Consider the following 15,397-nt stretch of genomic DNA (forward strand, 5'->3'; position numbering starts at 1 on the left):
ATAATCGAGGTTCTACCGTATTCGTATATTTTAGGTCCACGAAGAGGAGCGGAGCACCTTCTTCTCCGACGAAGGGCATCCGTCCGAGGTTCCTTCCTCCCAGTGGAACAGCAATAAAACGGAATAGCCTCGTTGCTCATCGAAGCGATCGAAAGTGGACCCACGGTGAAAGTAAAATGTAGGATTACGAGAAGAAAGTGAATCTTCGAGCTGCTTCGCCCGTGAAACAGGCGGCGTGGTTAAGTTTCAAACTCCTCGGAGTCCGAGGCTCCCATTCGAAGAAAGAAAACGCCGTTCGCACGGCTCGTAAGTCGGTCAGTCATTTTTTACGTCTAACGGGTGTAGTAATTGATTTTCGTAACGTCAACACGAATGCTAAGGAGCTTTGTTTGCGCGTGTGGGCGAGATATGGCAACGCAGCGGCCAGATCGAGGTGAAGTCGATGAAACAGGCTTTGGATTTCCAAGTCCTCGAAACCTAGGCTCGAGTTTCTAGTTTTCTAGATCTTTTACGACTCGGACCCTAACGTTCAGTATTCAGGAAAGTTTAGATTTCGATGCTGAACGTTGCTGGGATAATTTAAAATAAATCTTTTCGTATGTAAAAAGAAAGGTTGCCTTCCATTTTCCGATATTTCCATTTCTATCAGTTTCACTAATTGCACGGAGAGATGAAGCAAAAATCAGGAGTGCAGAGTTCTTATGGCGCGTTTCTTTACGATTTTGCCCCACTGTGCGAGGAGAGTAGCAGCGGGAAGAACGAAAGGAGCGGCGTCCTTAAATTGCTCGCGCGAGCAACCTGGCGGCTTTACTTCGGTCCAAGTTGCTCGCCTAAGAACATCTCCCCGCTCGCCTAATCGCCTCAAGTAGAACTACAATTCGTGAAACATGAAGTGCGCGATACTCGACTTAAGTGCGCGACGATGAACCTGCGAAGGAGTTAATCGCAAATCTCTACTTTTTCGCGGTTGTAAGACTCGGTAGTGGTCCGAGTTCGAAGAGGACGTTAGGGTGCTTGTTAGGGTGCTTGTAGAGTCCTTTAGGCCGCCAAGAAAACCAGAGATGGGCAGAATCTTTCTCAAGTAATCAACGAAATTCGCATTCGTTATCCTTGACCGGTTCAGACAAGAAATTCTTCACCTGTGCCTCGCATGTTGATAATTAGGAGGATCGAACAGTACGCTAGTAATTGGGCATGGTTCATTCGGATGAATTACTATTCGTGTAGCATAACTTGATTGCATCATTCGGATTACATTTTTTATCGAACACGTAACGGATCCAGGGTTGTCCACCTTTTTTACATTTCTATGCATCGACGTTCTTATTCCTCCTTTTTATTTCACCTTGTAACTATTATCTCGTCTGTAATTAGCTTCACTCTAAAAAAGAAAATACAGCTTTCTAAATAAGAGCGCCGTCAGCTTGGAAAAAGGAAACTCCTCCTCCTAGCATTGGAAACTTTCCCGTAAATAAATGAGCCCAATAAGATCCTTTATTCATCGTTCGATATTTGTTATTTAGATGAGACTTTTGCCCGTCTCTGGTGCACGCCAGGAGAACGTCTCGCCTCGACGAGGGCCCCGTAGGCGCGTGCGCTCGATAGAAAGCTCGACGATCGGGGTACCGCGAGGACGGTTGTTCTCTCGCTAGTAGATCGGTGTCGGACTTTCTCCTGTACGGGAGGATCGAGAAATGTCGTAAGAAGTCGTCGTTGGGTCTCGTAACCGTCGGGTGCCCGCTTGCAATTCGAACGAGTTGGAAACGAGGACGCGACACGGATACAGGCGCGAACGGGTGCGGAGGAGTCCCCCCGAGAAGCGCGAAGTTCGCGAGTGGAAGAGGAAGGGTCTGGCTCTAAGGAGATCTAACCGCTAGTGATCGGCGATCGCGTGAACGATAGGTCGACGATGGCCAACACGTCGGAGGAGGATTACGGGTGCCCGTTGGACGAGGCGACGAAGACGATAGCCCTCGAGGAGTTAAGGGAAGACGACGTGACCAAGGAACAGGCCCTGGACCAGTTCAGACATTGGATTCAAAAGCATCCTACCATCAAACGCTGCAGAACAGACGCAGCCTTCCTCCTGAGGTTCCTCAGGACCAAGAAGTTCAGTCTGCCCATGGCAGAGGAGATGCTGGAACGATACCTTACCATCAGACAGCTCTACCCCAACTGGTTCCAGAACCTGGACATCGAGGATCCCGACATCGAGGCGATCGTGGACGCTGGATACCTGGTACCGCTGCCTCACCGCGATCGCCATGGTCGACGAGTGATACTTTCTTGCGCCGGTAAGCGTGCCGCGATCTGGGACGGGCTACTCGGTGCCCGCAGATTTCCAGAACGGCGGGCAACATCGAACGCTCTTGGACGTGATCCTTGGATCTCGAAATACGCGTCGAATTAAAGGCGGCCCCGTAATATTATAATAAGCAGGTTTTACTAAAGGTTCAATTTTGAAATTCCAATTAGTTCCTGAATAATTAATTAAACTGAAGAAACTCTGCATAATTATTCCATCACCTCGTCTACAAAGACATGTTTTATCTACAACAATTCTACGATAACAGTTAGTTTCTTACATATTTTATTTAAAAACCGAATTGCTCTATACATTCCGTAGTTTAAACACTTGAATAATGAAATAACATAGTCTATGAACACTTTCATAGGTGATGGCGGTTTTCGTTTGCCTTCCGTTGTTACAATTCCTCGTTCTGGGTTTAAGGTCGCTTCGATCCGTACAAATACACGTCAGCGCAGATGGCCCGGGCGCACAGTCTCGTAGTGGAGGCCCTGATGGACGACGAGGAGAATCAGGTCCGCGGTTACACGTACATTAACGACGAATCCGGATTGACCATGGGTCACCTCAGCGCCTGGTCCCTGACGGACATTCGTAACATGTTAAGATGCATTCAAAACAGCACGCCCATGAGGCACAAGGAAACGCACTTCGTTAATATTCCAAGCTGCGCGACCAAGATCATCGAATTCGCCATTTCGCTTCTCAACGACAAGTTGAGGGCACGGATCTCGGTATGTGTACCTTTTTATATATTCAGTTCGTGTTTCAGCGGATCCTACCAATCTACGGATCGTGTTTTTCTTCTGTGTAGGTGCACAAGAGCCTGGACGAGCTGAAGGACGCGATAGATCCGTCGAGTTTGCCAAAAGAATACGGAGGAGACGTGCCGCTCTCCGAAATGATCGGTACGTAATGCGCGTAGATATAGGACCTATATGTTTACGATTTCGTTACACATGGTATAATTTATGCTTTACAGCCGAGTTCAAGAAGACCTTGAAGAAACAAAGAGATGGAATAAAAGCGCTCGACGATATGTACATAGATATTTCGTCCTCGGATTGCCGCGCTGTTTCGAGCAATTTAAACGGTATACCCGGATCGTTCCGTAAATTAGAAGTCGATTAGAGTCCTCCACCTTATGGGTACACGTTTATGCAAATTAAATTTGAATCATAATAGGAATCTTTTGTAAAAGAAATTACGTAAGTGATAAAGTCAAATCAGATTTTATTATTAGAATAAGATATAGTGTTCTCTAAGACAGCAAAGTGTACCGAGACGTATCACGTGTACCCGTGTATTTTAAAACACGTACAAGGTCGAAGGTTCTAATTAACAGTATTTCTTCCCGTCGAACGGTCTACATCTCACTTCCTTTCTAAGCTACAGGATACGGTTGTCTCCGACTTTCGACGTGCTTCCAGTTAAATAGTTAGTTAGCTCTCCATGTATTACGATCTCGTTGCGAGTCACGCGACAATAGTTTCGTACGACCAGGCATCCCTGTTAATATTATAAACCTTTACGAAAGGTATAAAGCGTTTCTCCTGCCGGTGGTATTAGTTACCTACAATTGTTTAAATTTATATACAGTTTAGAATAAGATGCGACGATTCTGCTCGTCGTTAGACAAGTTAATTATATGTGTAACGTAGAAATGATAGGACAGTGCGCGGCGTAGACGTGTTATCTCGGGAATCGAATCGCCGAGTACGATTCGTGACGAACAAAACGACGACAGATGACATGGAACGTTGAAACAGAACACTCTGCGTACCATTATTTGTATCTATCTTTCCTTTGAGAATTTACACAGGATTACCCAAAAATATATGCTACATCTGTGTCAACTCAAAGCACCGATATAACAACCAAACGTATGTACATTGTATCGATAATCTCCTCTTTATTAGGCTTCGTTAACATCTACAAGCTCGCAGTCGTGTAGAATTTCTTTCAAATACGCTGTACTTGCCGGTGCCGTAGTATAGAGACTCCCTGCAATACATAGAACAGTTTCATCGACACATTGTAAACGAAACGTTCGTAAACTAGTAAGCGACCTTTACGAATAAAACGTAAATTCCCATACTTACCTATAAAAGTTTTAACGTTATTATCATATAAAATAACTTTGCAATTGTTTTTATGTAGTATTTTAAATCCTAAACAACGAAATCGTTCATCCGTCTTGTAAAGACTGCTATTCTTTTGCAAATTCAAGTATGGTTGTCCACTGAATGGATTGATAAAATCAGCCCAGTATCCGATCATTTTTAATTTCGAACAAATATCCGAAGCGGCTAGCACAAACTGTTGAAAATGATAAAAGACAAATTTTGCTTTACCTTGTCTTACTTTGGATCATTTCTTTAAAATTTATCCACCTTTTGCTTCCAATGTAGGTTGGATGCTTACAAAGACTTACGCATTTGGCTAGCTCTTCCGTTTCTATTTCTTGACTCCATCTGGACTTTGCACTAGTTTTTTGACAAATACTAACTATAGTGAGTTGCGGCGAGCCGACATCCAGGCATCCAGGAAAGAGTTCTTCTATACCTTTCCGCAACAATAAAGGACATTCTTGAGCAACGCATCGAAGCATCGATCGTTGGGTATTGCCCTTCAGACGACTCCTTTGACTTTGAGGTGGTTTACCATCGTACTCAACTGTGACCCATTCATTATTACCACAAATATCGTCTAGCTGCGTTCTCACTTGTACAGTGGTAGTTGCATCTAACCATCCAGGACCAACACTTCCTGGTAGATAAAACCGAAAGCCTCTTGGTGTTAGTAATTCCCAATTGGAGTTTATTCCAAGTACAGCACCGTCCACATCTAATGGTGTAAAGAGACAAAGGATAATTTAATTATATTTGAAAACATGGCACTGCACGGTCATAGTAAATTTACCGTCTAAATTATCAGTCTGCGATTTGACAACTTTGTACGTGCTCGCACTCTTATCGCTACGCCTCGAGTAACGATTCTTCAGGAGGAGGTTAAGTAAAACCGTAGAATTAGAATTTCTCGCACACTTCAAAGATAACATCTGAAACGTAATAACAACGTCAAGGGTATGTTTTGTGACTTTACGAAACACCAATGCCAAATAAATATCGTTGTTATGTTTACAGATGTATTATATTTGCCAACATCGCGAATTAAATTAATTCATCGAATGGAGGTGTAGTTACCATTAAGCCACGATTCACATGCTGGATCAACAATTTCTCAATCCCAAACACCGTTTGGCTTCTAGCTTATCTAACTGTTTTCGTCTTTCGTCGATCATTCGTATACATATCGCATTATTTGCAAGGATACCTGATGCAACGTCAATGTACAAACGAATCCAATTGGATTTTACAAAATGGAGTCAAGTTATTACTCGTCAGATGGCACGACGTGATCGTCACTTTTGCTTCAACATTTGCATTGAACATTGTTATAGCCAAAAATACAGGCTTTAAACTTTAACAAAATAAATAAAAAAAGAAATGCTTCGACATTTTTCTGCCTTTAGGGGCTGCAGCTGTATTTTATTGTAGCTGCAGTACGGATTTGGCGAACCCGAGGTACCCGAGCTACAGATAGGTGCGATAGGTCAATGGGGTTTCTCAAGAATTAAATGATTGTAAAGAAAGAACTAGGACTGGTACATTAGGTGTTATAATGAAGTTATACGTCTTTGTTAATAACTTATAAATGAGAATACAGACTTCAGCAGCTTTTGTCTGCATTCTTTTTCGAACATGATTAGGCAGACTTGGGCTTGTCTGTGTGCATTGGTTAGTCTTTTAGTCTTCTTTTAGACAAAGATATCGTGAAGCATAAGATTTTACTTATAATTTTCAATTCTTTCAGGATACTTTGAGCATTTGTTATTTGACGTCGGTAATCATACGTACCCGTGAGGGATAGAGCAGAGGAACGACGCGTCAATCTTCGCTCGGACGTTGTGTTACCAACAATGCGTAAGACTACCTTATCGGAAGTCCGAAACTTACCGATTCTACAGTCGACGATCGACTTCGTGGTCGCTAGTATCGTTCGAGCAGAAGTGTGTGCGGTCGAATATAGAGCGACGAGTACGACACCGCGAGTAGGAGACACTGTGTGGATTTTGAACTGTGTTTTGTGTCGCTCGTTCAAAAGGTGCGTCACTTGGTCGTTTCTAACCTACAAACGTCGAGATGGCCGAGTCGGAACAAGATTTTGGCGATCGCAGCGATAATGACACTCTGAAGCCGGACAAGTTATTTATCCTAAAGAAATGGAACGCCGTGGCCATGTGGAGCTGGGACGTGGAGTGTGACACCTGCGCAATTTGTCGAGTTCAAGTAATGGGTGAGTACTTATTGACAATTTATAGGTTAGGGAGCTACTCGCGAGAGAAAGTTGCGAATCTTTCGTACTCGATAAATTAGCGACTGGAACGATGAATGTTAATCGTTCTTATAAAACATGTCACTGTTTAACCCCTTCGTGTGCTCATAGTATAGATTTTATTAGAAAATTATTACTTATTGTTGGTTCACTGTTGTGGGTGAACAGTTTCAATTATCTATGTTTTTCGATCAATTTTCGATGCAATTTTATTATATTTAACCCAAAACAGGTTAGTGTATATTAAGAGGAAGAAATGATCACTGTGTCTAGGTGTAGACACGAAGGGGTTATTTAGATTTTCTGATTCCTGCACATTGATTTAGATATTTAGATATAAGATCTTCATATATAAAAAGCAATATGCAACTCCTCTAAAACTAAATTGATATTGAAGTTTGATGACCCAAAGCAAGAGAGAGTTAGTAGTTGTCTAGAGTAATGCATTAAAAGGTTGAGTACCATGGTGTTTGTTCTGAATCTAGCCTTGAATGTAATCATTTTTAAATAACAATTATCAATCCAGTTGCATAGTATTAAATTCAGCTTGTTACTCTACCTATTAACGTAATTATTATATAAAGAATATCACAATCAAACCTTGGTTGATCAGTAAAAGAAGCCAAGCAAGTGTAAGACACCCACCATCTGGGTGAACCTTGAATAAACTGTTAACACGTTGACTGCCAGAGAAATATTCTTGAACATTTCTGCTAGGATTAATTATCATTCAGACTATTGGAGACTACATAATACATAATCAAACATCCGTCATGGTATTTATTTTTGTAACTTCATCAAAATACACGAATTTCGTTTAAATTCATTTCCTTTGAAGCTTAACTTTCAGAATTAATTTTTTTTAGTTCTTCAGTGAAAAGCACTGTCACCCACATATGGGTGACGTGGCGATCAACGTGTTAATAACAATCAGCAAACCACGACTGCATCAACAAGCATATAGTATACAAATAAGATGTCTATTTAGACCATATATTAGCAATTGCAGTCCGAATTAATTCCATAGAGTGAATATTGAAAGGGTTTAGGATACAGAAGGGTTAATTGGAGTGGGATGAAAAGAACAACGAAGGGGTATCGTGTTAAACGTTAGATTTTAATAACTTATAAATTACATACAAACTTAACGCGAGTATTACGTTTTCAAAACATATTTCCATCGAATTTTGATTTTGGCAAGCACCGTTACGTCCACGAGGCACGCGGTACAAATAGTCTGTCGGATAAATACATGTTGTGATATAAAGGTGAAAATATAGAGTCGAACGAGAGTTCGAGTTGACGTACGAAACACATTTTCGACGAAAACTTATTGCTCGGTACGTCGTTTAGTCGAAGAAGCACCGTACGTTAAATCGCACGATAGGAATGTTTTGTGACGCCATCTTGTTCCACTGTAGAAAAGAGATTCATAAGAGCTCGTACGCTGTTTCAAAGATCCTTTTCGAAGATACCTTTGTGGGAAACTAGCCAGTGAATCGACTCCGTGTCGTTTCGTTCGTACGAAATAAAAAGAAAACGAAAAAAATGAGTGAAGAGGTGTCGCGCGTGCTATCGAGATTCAATGCGATCCGATTCGATCGGAACGGAAACTAGACGCGTCGCAAACACAGGTAACGATTCTTTCGAATCGGGATTTTGCCATCATGCGATCCGTGTTCAGAATTGGCGTAAACGAAGCGTCGTGGTGCCTCGGTACGGACCGTGCGCTTTACTTTTTTTTTTTTTTTTGTTGCTGTTGATTCCCAGTGGGAAGTCACCTTTGTGGCGAATGCTCGCATCTAAAATGTTTTGATAACACCTAGGTCCGTTTAACATAAACATTACTCGAGCGCCACTGGTAGTCAAGCTAGTTCGTTTGTTCTCCCAGTTATAACGTCATTGGAAAAATAAACGCGTGATATATTTTGGTCTCTGTTTCTTAACTATATCTTACGATTTAATTCGTTCGTTGACGATGCAATTGACGCGTATCGGTAATGTCGTAAGTATATACAAACTCGACGGCCGGTATCGACGGAGATACACAAGGATAAGAGGTGGTGGCACGTCGCGTTGAAAATTTATTGTCGCGATTCGAACGAACTCGGTCGTTCTTTCTGAAGGCGGCGCTGTCCTTTCTCATTCGGGATATTTATACTTGTACGAAGTGTCTCGAAAAAGTAACAAGGACTAAACAACACTGTTCATCTTTTTTTTTTTTTTTTTCCCTTTTTAGACACACCTCGTACCTCCACGGATATCTAAGTACAGTAAACTCCCGTATAACGCGCTAAAAATATTGCTGCGACTGGAATCATTTTCGGATTGAAAATTATGTTTCGATACACGGGTGTCTACTGCATACTAGAGCTGTTCGAGTACTCGGAAGAAACGAGCAGCTCGAAGAAACCGAGTAGCTCGGACAGAAGCGAGCGCCTCGGAGGAGACGGGATTCACGTTCCCGAAACGTGACGGCCCGTGTCGTATAGTCTGCATCGACCATTACTCGGTTCTTTCGAGCAACTCGCTTCTGTCCGAGCTACTCGTTTCTTTCGAGCTGCTCGTTTCTTCCGAGTACTCGACTCGGATCGAAAACTGGGTCTCAGCTCGACTCGGCTCGCGAGCAGCTCGAAACATCCGAGTTTTCTGCAGTCCTACTGCATACGATCATTTCGTCAACACCAGGTCGCGCCTTGCTCGTTTACTACGCGTATACTAATTAAATAATTCGCACTTGTCGTTAAACCTACACGTATACCTTTCGTGAAAGTACTAAACTTGAGGTAGACCCTGTAAAAACTATCGAATAACAAAAATATGCAACTTGGACGTCGCGCATCAACAAGAGTTCCCATCGTTGATCATGCATCGCGTCGCTCGTTCCTTTCTCTCTAAACATTCATCTATCCGTAAGCGCTTCTCATAAGTACAGAAAGTCAAACTATCGAAACACGTTCGACATTGCACTCCTCCTCCTCCTCCTCCTCCTCTTCCTCCTTCCCCTAGCCTCAACGAAAATTCTTGGAACAGGTGTTCCTCATTATAATTCGCTTCGAAGTCGATTTTTTCGTTTACCTTAGCATAGGCGAAGAGAAGCATAAGGAAGAGAAATTAAGTCGAGGAGGTGCTTAGACTCGATCGAGTTCCAAAGGAAATTCACCTTATCGGTAGAGGAACTATACGAATCGTTCGATTGACTCCGCGAACCGACGTCGAAGCGTCGATACGCGAACTTATCCCGCCATCGAACAGATTTGATTGGCTAGCTATCGAGCGTTGCTGTACAGCAACGATTAACAGGCCATGGGCATGGGCTTCATGTTGGCCACCGCGCTCATTCTTCGCACGGGACCTGCGAATCTCTTCTCGATCTCCTCGAGCGATCTGCCGCGGGTTTCCGGCACACAGAATATCACAAAGACGAAACCGATCATGACGATCGTGCCGAAGAACCAGAAGGTACCGTGTGTACCGAACACGGAGACGATGTCCTCGTAGGTCTTCGTCACGACGAACGTGCACGTCCAGTTGAAGGCGGTGGCGACGCTGGCAGCTGATCCACGGATCTTCACTGGCAGAATCTCGCCCATCATTAACCACGGGATCGGGCCGAATCCAAGCGAGAAACCGATCACGTACACGATCAGGCTCAACAGTGGTATCCAACCGAAATCAGACACGTCCGCTTTCACGGAGTTCTTCAAGTAGAAGAACGTACCGAACGTGAACAGGGTCAAGATCATCGAGACCGCGCTTATGTAGAGCAACATCTTTCTGCCCAGCTTGTCTATCACAGCCGCTGCGACGAATGTCGAGATGAAGTTCACGATACCCACGAAGATCGTGGACAGGTTCTCGTCGATACTGCTGCCGGCGTCCTGGAAAATTCAACAGGGAATTTAGCGACCGGTTGAGGGAACAGTTTAGGTTCTAGTTGAAGTTGAGAGTTAGATTTTCAATGGTTCTTTTTTGTAGTTTTGTAGGGGTAGATATTCGATACTTTCTCAGATGTTTAGAAGTTTCGTTGCCACGTTAAAATGTGATTTTGCAAAAATAGTTTAGTAAGAAGCATGATTGCAGCTCAGCGTTAGAGTATCGACCTCTTACGCTTTGGACCAGGGTTCGATTCCTCGTGGACAGTTCCACATGTTTATATTAGGTTGTCCCAAAAGTTTCTTTCGTTTTATTAATAAGTAATACATACGCAATATTCTATGTCTAATGTTACATTATCGAATTGTGTACGATTCATTTTGCTCCATTACTGTTACAACATCAACATCTAAGAAATTAGATCGTCTATTTATATAAACACTACCGCACAAAATAATTGAGTGCAAATTACGAAAGAAACTTTCGGGACAACCTAATATATCATTATACATTGTTTTCATCGTACGGTAACTCCTAGTCTCCCCAATTTGAGTGTTCTAACAATTTCTAAGAAATGCTAAAATGCATACCTTGAAAATCTGGACGGTATAGAATATGACGGCGTTGATTCCTGATAATTGTTGGAAGAACATCAGTCCCAATGAGATTAGAAGAGGTTTCAGGTGGCTTTTCTTGAACAGCTCCATGAACGCTCCCTGCGATACATTTCTCTCGCTATCGATGTGCAATTTCTCGACCGCGGTTAATTCCTCGGTAATGTCGGTCTCCTTGCCGCGCAGCCATTGCAGAGACTTGCGCGCCCTTTTCGTCTGTCCTTTGGAGATGTACCACCTTGGCGTCTCGGGGATCATGAACATCAGAATCATGAACGGTATCGGTAAACTCGCCCCGAGCAACGCGAGATTTCGCCAGTTCATGTACATGCCCGCCACGAAGCACACTAGGATACCTGATTGGAATTAGAAAGAAAAAAAAATCGATTTAGCATTGAATATCGAGAAAACGAGGCAAATCGATACAGGGATAGGCAAAATGTAGTTAAAAAAACGAATACGTTATTAATTTGTGCAAATGACGTTGGTCAACGCTTGGATTAAGTATTATCTCGATTACTTTAGTTGGATCGAGCGATTCTTGTTGCATACATAGAACGTTCTCGTTGCAACGATTTGAGTCACTCTCGGTGATTTGAAACAATTTAGATACTTGGGTTTTTTACAACAAGAAAAAAAAAACACATTTTTGTCATTCAATCGCAAAGGTATTCGAATGCTGCCCATCCATGTTCTCTGAGATTCATCATTGTTGAGGTGCGTTTACGTTTATCGAACGAATACGTCGGCACATCAAAGAGTATCACGTTTGCGCTCAGTGTAAACGGTAGACGTTCGTTCATGGTGTCACGTGCTAGCCACGTTTCGTTATTAATATTTCAACAGTGAAAGCACTGAACGTACGGTGGGAACACCTTCACAAGAATGATGAAAAAACGTGGAATCATAGGATGCTTACCCGTGTTACCGAAAGCGGTTGGTAACAGTCCTAGAGTTCCTCGCACTTCGGCCTGTATCGTTTCACCTAGATAGACTGGTAGAGACAACGAAGCAATGCCGACGCAGAAACCGCATAGAGCGCGACCAACCAGGACCATTGCTACGTTTGTTGCCAACGCGATCAACAGCCAGGCTGCAATTGAAATATGGATCGGTGATTAATTGATTGTCCGAGCGAAGTGGGCGAATGAAAAATGTGTACACTGTCGCTGAAAAGTATGGAATACGTGCATTTTTGGACTATTTGAACTATAGGAACCATACAGGGTGGAGCAATAAGTTGTTCCGCCCTGTATGTAGTCGCTATAGTTGAATTAAGATTAACTAGGTAACGAAAGTGGTAAATTTCAATGAGAATTATAAGAGCATGAACGATGATAGGATCGATGAGGTTCGAATTTCCTGGTAGTGACCATCGAATGATGTATCCTTGGCGTCGTAGCCTTTGTAAAAAAAAAACCGCGATCGTACCTGCGATGAACGGCAAAGCAGTGGCCAAGATGGTATTCCTTCTGCCAAGGTACTCGATGCACGGTCCTCCGGCAATGCCTCCGAAAAGCGCGCTCAACGGCATGATCGATCCTATCCACATGCCCTGGAATCAAAACCTTGCGTCATCTTGTGCTAAATCCTATTTTTTTTTTCCACGGAAATATTCGCTCTTTGTATCCAATTTTTGTTGCTATTGGAAATCTACGGTAATGTCACGTTGAAGGCGACAAGGGTTAATCAATGGTCGAACTAAACCATTAGGTTGAATCCGCGTTGCTACCGCGAGAAATTAGCATGCGTAAATCCTGATTGTCCTTTGATGAGTCGTTGGAAGCATAGTTTCAACTGTCCATCAATTTAATGCCACCCTTGCGCCTTAACGACACGCGAGAGGCGTCCCTGGAGGCGTCGCTGACGTAGGAGCGAGCGAGTTACGCTCGGTAAATCGGCGAACCGCTCTAACGAGACGAAAGATTGCACGGGTGATCGCGTGTCGGCCTTCGAATATAAATAAGCCGCAGGAAGAAGAAAGGAATTGTCATGGAAGGAAGGAAATCGTTAATTCTGCAAGAAGAGTAGCGTACCGCGTGGTTGAAAGAGAACACGAGATGCAGAGCGAGAGAGAGAACGCGGAAGCAGTCGGTTCGGTCGAGGGCCTATTCTCGCGCGATTAAAACCTCGTCACGGGCAACCGTCGGCGAAGGTTGCAACAGATTCGAGTCTCGTCCGGCGTCGCGAGCCAAGGAAGCCAATAGCGCGCCGCGACGCCGAGAGGCGCGGCGAGCCAATGGTTCTCTGGACCAACGGGGTCGCAATCGAAACGTCGCGCCCCTGACCAACGTTGTCGCTACTATTGACGCACTCGAGGTTAAAGTTTTAATCATCTATTGACCCGCACCTATAGCGAACGTTCACCAACGACACCGATACTTCGCTTAAAGATAGAAAATCGCCCGGTCGGATTTCTCAACGTTCCTCGATCACGATTCGTGAAAGTAGTATCGATCGATCGACGAGGCTTTCGCGACGAAAATTAGTCTAAACACGACCTCGTTCGAACTATTTTTTTTATTAAAATTTATTGGAACATCGTTGTTGATAAACTTAACTCGTGTTAGTATTCTGTTTGAAAAAATATATAATAATATATACAAAGTACACGTAGGTCTAAACGCGACCTCGTTCAAACTATTTTTTTTTTTTTTTTTTATTACAATGTATTCGAACATCGTTTTTGATAAACTTAACTCGTATAGTATTCTGTTTGAAAAAATATATAATAATATATATATATTAAAAAAGTACACGTAGGTTTAGTGTTAAAAAGCTAATGTAATTTGTGTCTTTAACCAAGGTATGAGATAAAAGTTTCGTCACACGGCGATCCTATTCGCCATCCATCGGAAAATTTCTACTCTAATCAATATTGTACTACATGAAAAAAGGAACGGTCCGTTATCGAGGAAGACGCGTGCAGTGGAGGATCGCGTAATCGGAAAACGTGCCTTGCCGCGCGTCGTTAGACCTTGACTTGATTCCTTCGGATAGGAAGAGAATCCGGATAACGTTGTTTCTCGTTCCACTGAAACGGTCGAGATTGCGCGATCGCCTCGAAGCACGTTTGTTTGAAAACAAGTTTGACCACCGGGACGTCGAGAGGCTCGCAAGGTGCGCTCGTGACACGCGTTTTTTTTTTTTTTTTTTTCTACAGAGCAATTTTTCTTTGCTGCAACCCTTTCGACTTCTGTTGGACATACATGTTCCAGTGAATATGTCTGGTTGCCGAATTACGAATTGAGACTCACACAGGAACATATTTTAAAAAAGTTACCAATCCTTTGTGGGTCGAGCACACTGTCCCTTTTTATCCATTAGGTTGTCCCAAAAGTTTCTTCCGTGACTCGCATTCAGTTATTTTGTGTAGCAATGTTACTAATTTCTTAGATGTTAATATTGTATAACAGTAACGGAGCAAAATGAATCGTACACAATTCAATAACGTACCATTAGACATAAAATATTGTGCATGTATTACTTATTAATAAAGCGAAAGAAACTTTTGGGACCTAATACGACCCAACCCTAATTAAATACAATTAATTTCTAAAGCAACGAGTAGAATCGAAACAGAAAACGGCTGTTCCGAAAGGATTAAGGCGTATCCGCGTAATTTTTCCGGCTTCAGATAAAGTTGGTATTAAATGAAAGTCTACCAAGTAATTAAGAAATTACAGAATCATTTCATTACGGTTAAGTAGCCGTAGCTACGTGGGCGTAGCTCTGCGTTCACGGTCGCGCTCGTTAGTAGGCACATGCGCACTCGGAATTCAAATTTTGTCTCTTTAAGAGTATTTACTATGCTTTTACTTACAATTTCCTTGGTGACTTCGAACGTCGCCGTGGCGTTGTCCCGCATGGACACTAAGCCCGGGGATGTGAAGGAACTGGAGTAACCGACCACCATGGAGCCCATGGACACCGAAAGGGCGGCCAGCACCTGGAAATAATTAAATCGAACGTTAATCGAATCGTGTACGTTAATCGCTCGTATCGATAACTGCTTGTATCGGAGTTACTGCCTTGGAAGTAGATGTAGGACGTAAAGAGCGATCATCGTTTTTTAACTATTTTCCGCGGTAGTTATTTCATGATTTTTAATAAGAATAACCTATTCGATATATTCATCTGGTTATGGGAAATTGTAATTAAACGTAATTCACTCTACTTCCAAGGCCTGACTTCATCCTTG

The 15,397-nt window shown here is 42.9% G+C and overlaps 4 protein-coding genes and 1 long non-coding RNA gene across 8 annotated transcripts in view; 2 read left to right on the forward strand and 3 right to left on the reverse strand.

The window, feature by feature from the left end:
* Positions 1-1,556: 1,556 nt before the first annotated feature.
* LOC128880081 (clavesin-1) lies at positions 1,557-4,314 on the forward strand. Its single transcript, XM_054129782.1, has 4 exons — positions 1,557-2,294; positions 2,732-3,042; positions 3,123-3,216; positions 3,291-4,314. The coding sequence occupies exons 1-4, from the start codon at positions 1,910-1,912 to the stop codon at positions 3,437-3,439; spliced, it is 939 nt and encodes a 312-aa protein (XP_053985757.1). The 5' UTR covers positions 1,557-1,909; the 3' UTR covers positions 3,440-4,314.
* LOC128880088 (uncharacterized) lies at positions 2,574-3,100 on the reverse strand. The gene is made up of 2 exons (XR_008457750.1): positions 2,959-3,100; positions 2,574-2,889 (listed from the first exon to the last, which is right to left on the reverse strand). It is a non-coding gene; the product is annotated as an uncharacterized LOC128880088 (long non-coding RNA).
* Positions 4,089-6,356, reverse strand: LOC128880060 (methylmalonic aciduria and homocystinuria type D homolog, mitochondrial). 2 transcript variants are annotated; one of them, XM_054129742.1, is made up of 5 exons: positions 6,229-6,356; positions 5,231-5,369; positions 4,743-5,155; positions 4,411-4,627; positions 4,089-4,312 (listed from the first exon to the last, which is right to left on the reverse strand). In XM_054129742.1, the coding sequence occupies exons 2-5, from the start codon at positions 5,367-5,369 to the stop codon at positions 4,224-4,226; spliced, it is 858 nt and encodes a 285-aa protein (XP_053985717.1). In that variant the 5' UTR covers positions 6,229-6,356; the 3' UTR covers positions 4,089-4,223. The 2 variants fall into 2 exon arrangements, with proteins under 2 accessions (XP_053985717.1, XP_053985708.1); XM_054129733.1 differs by lacking the exon at positions 6,229-6,356 and adding an exon at positions 5,515-5,717.
* Positions 6,357-6,364: 8 nt separating this feature from the next.
* Positions 6,365-15,397, forward strand: part of LOC128880068 (RING-box protein 2) — a 41,796-nt gene continuing 32,763 nt past the window's right edge. Inside the window, exon 1 of the mRNA XM_054129756.1 lies at positions 6,365-6,667. Within this exon, the coding sequence (XP_053985731.1) occupies positions 6,514-6,667 (154 nt within the window). The 5' untranslated portion in view covers positions 6,365-6,513. The remainder of the gene's footprint in view (positions 6,668-15,397) is intronic.
* The window catches only part of LOC128880025 (facilitated trehalose transporter Tret1-like), a 25,333-nt gene continuing 17,740 nt past the window's right edge, over positions 7,805-15,397 (reverse strand). For all 3 annotated transcript variants that reach the window (XM_054129665.1, XM_054129656.1, XM_054129672.1), the window contains 5 exons: positions 15,020-15,145; positions 12,628-12,751; positions 12,116-12,289; positions 11,173-11,552; positions 7,805-10,587 (listed from right to left, as the gene is read on the reverse strand). In XM_054129665.1, coding sequence (XP_053985640.1) covers positions 10,003-10,587; positions 11,173-11,552; positions 12,116-12,289; positions 12,628-12,751; positions 15,020-15,145 — 1,389 coding nt within the window. In that variant the 3' untranslated portion in view covers positions 7,805-10,002. The remainder of the gene's footprint in view (positions 10,588-11,172; positions 11,553-12,115; positions 12,290-12,627; positions 12,752-15,019; positions 15,146-15,397) is intronic.

Source organism: Hylaeus volcanicus, chromosome 1 (genome assembly GCF_026283585.1).
Source record: "Hylaeus volcanicus isolate JK05 chromosome 1, UHH_iyHylVolc1.0_haploid, whole genome shotgun sequence".
In the NCBI taxonomy this organism is placed as follows: domain Eukaryota; kingdom Metazoa; phylum Arthropoda; class Insecta; order Hymenoptera; family Colletidae; genus Hylaeus; species Hylaeus volcanicus.

Excerpts from the sequence above, each read along its gene's own strand:
- LOC128880081 (XM_054129782.1), top strand. The coding sequence starts at position 1,910 with ATGGCCAACACGTCGGAGGAGGATTACGGGTGCCCGTTGGACGAGGCG. Across the intron at positions 3,043-3,122 it reads AGTTGAGGGCACGGATCTCG|GTGCACAAGAGCCTGGACGA; the intron begins GTATGTGTACCT and ends TCTTCTGTGTAG. Across the intron at positions 3,217-3,290 it reads GCCGCTCTCCGAAATGATCG|CCGAGTTCAAGAAGACCTTG; the intron begins GTACGTAATGCG and ends TATGCTTTACAG.
- LOC128880060 (XM_054129733.1), bottom strand. Across the intron at positions 5,156-5,230 it reads GCAGACTGATAATTTAGACG|ATGTGGACGGTGCTGTACTT; the intron begins GTAAATTTACTA and ends TTACACCATTAG. Across the intron at positions 4,313-4,410 it reads TAACGTTAAAACTTTTATAG|GGAGTCTCTATACTACGGCA; the intron begins GTAAGTATGGGA and ends TATGTATTGCAG.